The 6,557-nt window shown below is 38.5% G+C and overlaps 1 protein-coding gene across 2 annotated transcripts in view; it reads right to left on the bottom strand.

The window, feature by feature from the left end:
• The window catches only part of TESK2 (testis associated actin remodelling kinase 2), a 115,131-nt gene that overhangs the window by 77,009 nt on the left and 31,565 nt on the right, over positions 1 to 6,557 (bottom strand). For both annotated transcript variants that reach the window (XM_034778167.1, XM_034778168.1), the window contains exon 3: positions 1,705 to 1,826. In XM_034778167.1, coding sequence (XP_034634058.1) covers positions 1,705 to 1,826 — 122 coding nt within the window. The remainder of the gene's footprint in view (positions 1 to 1,704; positions 1,827 to 6,557) is intronic.

Here is a 6,557-nt window from a genome sequence, read left to right as displayed (position 1 = left end):
CCCACCAGTTCAATCTATTTTATTATTTTTTTTTTCAAATAACAGTTTGGAGAGGCACAATTTTTTCTTACAGTAACCATGCTGGTTTGACCTTATCAGATTATACTTATTCAAGTGTTATACTAATCTACCCTTAATCAACAGAGGGTCCTGTGGCACCTTTGAGACTAACAGAAGTACTGGGAGCATAAGCTTTCGTGGGTAAGAACCTCACTTCTTCAGATGCAAGAGAAGTGCATCTGAAGAAGTGAGGTTCTTACCCACGAAAGCTTATGCTCCCAGTACTTCTGTTAGTCTCAAAGGTGCCACAGGACCCTCTGTTGATTAAGGGTAGATTAGTATAACACTTGAATAAGTATAATCTGATAAGGTCAAACCAGCATGGTTACTGTAAGAAAAAATTGTGCCTCTCCAAACTGTTATTTGAAAAAAAAAATAATAAAATAGATTGAACTGGTGGGGTACTTCATGGGGATTTTCAAACACTTCTGGTAAGTGTTCCTCATAAGTGACTATTAAGGGAAACAAATGAGGTAAAGGGGTAAAGTATATTGTCTTGCATTAATAATTGGTTAAGAGTTGTTCCAAAGAACAGAAAAGTTAACAGTGAGTATATTCCGGGGTTGATACTGGGACCTGAGTTATTTAAGAATATGGAGGAGGAAGAGGAAACTGTCATTTCAATTTAATAAGTATTACAGATTTAAACATTCTGGAGATATTTTGCAGAGTAATGTTTCAATAAATTAACCTAGTGTAAACATAAGGTAATGCACATTGGCAAAATGAGTCTACACTTCTTACAAACACTGACGGGCTCTGAACTTGATGGACTCCCCAAGGAAAAACTTTAGTCATCATCATCAGCTCAGTCAGGATGTCTGCCAGGATGTTATGATGATTATCTGTACAGTGTACCCATGTTACTTGGGTACACAGTACAGATGATAATCATCATAACATTAGATTCTAACAATGTTATGGCCTCAGCTGAAGCAGTGCCTGTTGCTTGTCACCTAACCTTCAGGAAAGTATGGCTGAGACTGAAAAGGAACAAAGGGTGGCAACAATAAAAGCTGCTTAGAAGTCTTTAGAAATGACATATGACAAGCTATTGCAAAACGTGGATGATTTACCCTTGAAAAGAGAAGTATTAATCAGAGCAGACTAATTTAACTCTAGTTTCTATTCTTCAATCCTTCTTATCCTGTCTCACAATACAAAAACAAGGGAACACTCAAAATTAGAGGGCAGCAAATTTAACACAAAGCGGAAGGAATACCACTTTGCACTAGGCATAGTTAACCTGTGAAATTCACCCCCAATAGGTAGTTATCAATTAAAATACTGAAGTTTGATTATTATGTGACCCTTTCACAATAGTTTTAACTATGCACATTAAGACAGAAAGTAGAAATCAAATCTCTCCCTTCATATCAGTTGATTGCCTGTAGGGACAATTATGTTATGAAGACTTTCACGTGCATCTGAGGAAACAGTTATTGCTTATTACTGGATGCAAAATGCCAAACTAGGTAATATGCGCTAGTGTGAAAAATCCGATTTTAAAATTAGAGGCTCTCTATCTTGTGGATCCATAAAGTTCTAGATATACACAAAACCCTTTAAAAAAAAGTTCTTAGGAACCTTCTCTCGCCCTCTTCCTACCCAATGGAAAAACACCACCACCACCACCACCAGTACCTTAAGATGTTTGGATGTGACAGCCTGTTCATGAGCTGGATCTCTTTCAGCATATTTGCTCTGTTACTGCTCAGGATGTTCATCTTCAAAGCCATCACCTGGTCTGAAGTTTTGTGTCTCACCTACAGAATAAAAGCAAAATGAGCGGCTGACATTTTAACGGCAGGAAATGTAAGGTCAACGAGCCATTAACAGAGTAGCACATGACAAGCAGCAGGACATATGCCCTTCGTGTCTGAAACAAGTTAACAACAACTGTGCCATCTCTAGCCTTTAACATGGCTTTCCATTACCAGAGTGCTTGAGTACCTCCCAAGTATTTAAAAACCACCATTTCTCCCTCTTCTGTCACTACTCGTAGGAGAAAAAGCTTGGTAAATTTGCTCATATTTGTATGAGCAAGCGTAAAGAAACTGAAGAAAAAGTACACTGAAGAAATGTGTTTTTTTATTTAGTTCCAAATGTAGTTATTTCTATGGTCACTCAGTCTCTTGAGGGAGGGAGTTCCACACTCGAAATCCCCTGAAAGCTGTCTCCAATGCACGATAGCCCTGCTCCCTCCTCCTTCTTAACCAGGGATGACAGTTTCATTGTTCCTGTGGAAGGCTGCTGTCATGAGAAATCATGGTGGCTGATACAGAGGTGACCTGGAAGGTAGCTAGAGCCAACCCTACAGAGGTCTTTGTATATCAGGACAGACAGAGAGGAACTCTTCATCTATATCGCAAAGCAGTTCCATTTTGTTACAGAAGTTCTCTCCACACACACACACCCCCGCACGAGATTTTGGCTCCATTCCCACTTCTAATTACTAGAAGTTTTGAAAAAGGTTGAGCTTTTACTTTTTTTGTGCAAGAAAACACACAAAAAATACCCTAAGCCAAACTGAGAAATGGGAGTAGAAAAGCATGATCAGCCATGTATTCCTGCCTGACCCCCCCAAAAAGGCTATTACCAAGCAATAAACAAATTCTCCTTTACATTATAAAATTCCACAACCATTCCTCTTATGCTGCTAATGGCACATTGTCAAGGTAAAAATCTTGAGTTGTAACAAGTGTTTACCTATGTCACTACACAACAGATATTAAGAGAAAATGTTAACAATCCAATTCATTTGTCATCATTTATGCTTTTTACCTCTCAGGTTGGGCAACAAAAATCAGTTTCACTTTCAGATACTTAATGTTGCAGCAAATATTTAGTTTTCAACAACTGCAGGGGAATGTTTGCCTAAGTATTGTTTGCATTGGAATTAAAATCAATTGTCAAAGTATTTCTATTGGTCTTAGACTTTATTATAACTGGGTTTTATAAAATTAATTTTGAGGCAAATTTAAGCTGACATAGCCCCTTCCGATACATTCTGCTCAATTCCACTACCTCTTTTGGAGGACTGTTCGGTTATCCACCACTTTTATAAAATAAGATTTCAGGATGTTATATTATTATATGTATTAATTCACTTTCCACAATTTAAACCTGAAGTTCTGCTGTGCCTAATAACCAAATAGGTCAGGAATGGTGTCCCGGGCCTGTGTTTGCCAGAAGCTGGGAATGGGCGACAAGGGATGGATCACTTGATGATTACCTGTTCTGTTCATTCCCTCTGGGGCACCTGGCACTCGCCACTGTCGGAAGCCAGGAGACTGGGCTAGATGGACCCTTGGTCTGATCCAGTATAGCCACTCTTATGTTCACCAATTTTAGGTTGTATAATAAACCTTAGCTAGTTTAAATACTTTTATAAGGTCATCTACTCTCAAGATCAATAACCCCAGTTTTGTTACTTTCCTTACAGTTGGTCCCTCTGTGCCCTTAATTTAATGCCCTAAAGAGTACTCTCTCTTGTTTAGCTATAATTTTTCTTTGAGTAATGTGAACAAAACTGGACACTGTACTCAAAAAGTAGTCTTTATAAACAGTTAGCACAAAACCCTGGGTCTTCAATAACACCATCCACTCCTCATAATGCATCCTATTCAGTTGTCTTTACAGTCACTACACACTTGAAAAGAAACCCTTTCCTCTACAGCATTAACTAGTTCAGTACCACTTAAACTACAACCTTGTTTGGCCAGGATTTCTATCCAAGTACATAACTTTAGACTTAGGCACGTTAAATTTCATAATCCATCCATCTCAAAGTCTGATCACCACATCTATCGAATATACCCTGTAAAACAGCTACATCCCCCTGAGTCTTTGTCTTCCCTTTTGGAATCCTCCAAGTTTAGTGATTTCATTTGTTGAAGCTTGAAGAGAGGGGTGTTTTGGTGTGGGTTTTTTCTTGTTTTTTTAAAAGGACAGTACTAATTAAAATACAGAGCCCTGTAGAATCCTTTCCTACAACCTTGCACAAAAGAATATACACTTGTATTGTCAGCTCTCTGCTTTCGATCCACTAAATAATTCCTTACCTCTTTAAATATGGGTTAGGCAATTGCCGACTACCCTGTTTCCCCGAAAATAAGACAGTGTCTTATATTAATTTTTGCTCCCAAAGATGCGCTAGGTCTTATTTTCAGGGGATGTCTTATTTCTCAGAAATGAAAAATGCCTTATTATCGGTGGATGCCTTATTATCGGGGAGGTCTTATTATCGGGGGGATGCCTTATATTACAACGAGAGGCAAAACTGTAAGTAGGCCTTATTTTCGGAGGATGTCTTATTTTCGGGGAAACAGGGTAACAGTTTATAAAATAATCCATTATGTGGAACTGTAAAAGTTTTCTGAAAAACAAACAAACGTTAAATCTATTGCTTCCACTCTACCTAAGTCAGTGGTGGGGCAACCTGCGGCCCGTGGGTCGCACACTGCCCGTCAGGGTAATCTGCTGGCGGGCCGTGAGACAGTTTGTTTACATTGACCATCCGCAGCTTCCAGTGGCCGCGGTTTGCCCACCACTGCTCTAGTACCACAACAGACTGGTTATTAGGAACTAAACCAAAAGCCAAGTCTGACAACTTGAAGGTTACTTCATATAGCTGGTCCTGCAAAGCAGTGAGTTTACAATTACTGTGATATATTCTACACCTAAGGTCAAATAAGTTTTACCAAATATTTCTTTGGCGAACCAAATTAAATTTTACAACTAATGAAAAAGTAATACAATTTGTATTACTTTGTAAATCCATTCATTATATGCTTTAAAAAAAAACACTTCATTTTTGTGTTAGGGTTATGTTTGACTCCACAGTGCACTGTAAATTTAGAAATAGAACCCACAATACAGTAGGTATGGGGTTTTGGTTTGGTTTTTTACAATTCATTTATTGATACAGAACTGTGTATATTTCCCTTTCATTAGCTTGTTCTTGGTCAAATGAAGAAAGCCAAAAAGGGACTACAATCTTATTTTAAGAGAAAGCACACAGTTCAATCAGAGGACTACTGTTCCAGACTTTGGCATTAGATATAAGCAGGCACAGCCGGGGGGGAGGAGAAAGGGGGGGTTATTCGGCTGAATTAGGTATAAAATTTTCTACATAAAACTGCCCTGAAAGACCTATGAGCAAACTCATTCAGACTTAGAAGTGGCAATTGGGAGGGGTGTGGGTGTAGAAAAGAAACCCGGGAGTTAGTTTAATTTTTCATTATGCTATAAGTCATGACAAAGCCAAGATAAGGAAAGCAACAAAGTGTGTTGAGAGACAGCATAGGGCTGAGAGTCAATTCCCAAATTCTAACATCAGCTCTGTTGCTAACTCGAGTAGCTCTGGGCAAGACACTTCACCTCTATACTTCAGTCTCCCCATCTATAAAACGAGGATGACTAAACTCACCTACCTGCCTGGGGTGTTGAGAACTTTAAATCTGTGGAGCACTCTGAAGATGTCCATGTACCACTCTCTATAAGGCACTCTATAAGGTGCCACAGGACTCTGTTACTTTTTTCAGTTCCAGACTAACACGGCTACCCATGTACTACTCAGTATCATCTCACCACCCAAATTAAAGCATCTGCTAAATATTCCCTTGATTGTGCTGGTTTTATAATGTATAACCAAAATGCTTATAATATTATTACAGTATTTACATAAGCTACAGAAATTTTCTAAGATTAAGAAAAGTTAAAACAGCTCAGTTTGTGCACCAGTACTTTGATAAGAGAAAACACAAGCTATCCCTTCTCTAATAGGTCGCAGCACAAGATTTGGCCTCAAATGCACACCATCATCTCTCTCCATTGCATAAAAAACTTGTTAGTCATGAGGTAGAGGTACCCCAAAAATAGTTTGTCGATCTTTAAATTCCCCAAGCAGATTCTGAAAAGAGGAAACATTTCAAAGCAAAACTTTTTTTGGTAGAAAGCATTTTCCCTGCATTCCTTTTTAATCATTGAAAACATTTGTGTGTTTTTTAAGAAGCTTCTCCTTCCTCTTTGAGCCTGCAGTGAAGTCATGATCCTATGTTTAGGATACCAGTCTGTTGCGACAGAAGTGATTTGTATCACAAATACAGATTGAGGATTTCACCAGAGCCTCAGATAAGAGAAGATTAGGGTACCAGGGAATGGCAATTTCGTTATAAAAATCACGTAACTGATAGAATTGATGCATCTAAATTCGCATCTTCCTGAAGGCCTTTCTATAGTGCCACAATGACATTTTAATTTTAAAAAGTTACAAATAAATAATTTCCTAATACACTGTTATGTTAAGTATTTTTATGATACAGCCTCCAAGAAGTAAGTTTTCTTGGCGGAGCACCACAATTTAGCCACACAACTCCCCATGTTATAAACATCTGGAGTTACAGTACGTCCCATGCAACATCTTGGGACAGTATCTTCCAGTGCACTGTACTGCACACTGGGAACGAAGGGGAAGAAGTGTATTATTACCACCA

The sequence above is a fragment of the Trachemys scripta genome, chromosome 8 (assembly GCF_013100865.1).
Source record: "Trachemys scripta elegans isolate TJP31775 chromosome 8, CAS_Tse_1.0, whole genome shotgun sequence".
Taxonomy (NCBI): Eukaryota; Metazoa; Chordata; order Testudines; family Emydidae; genus Trachemys; species Trachemys scripta.
The sequence above is the reverse complement of the archived record's forward strand: the minus strand, read 5'-3'. Positions and strand labels throughout refer to the sequence as shown.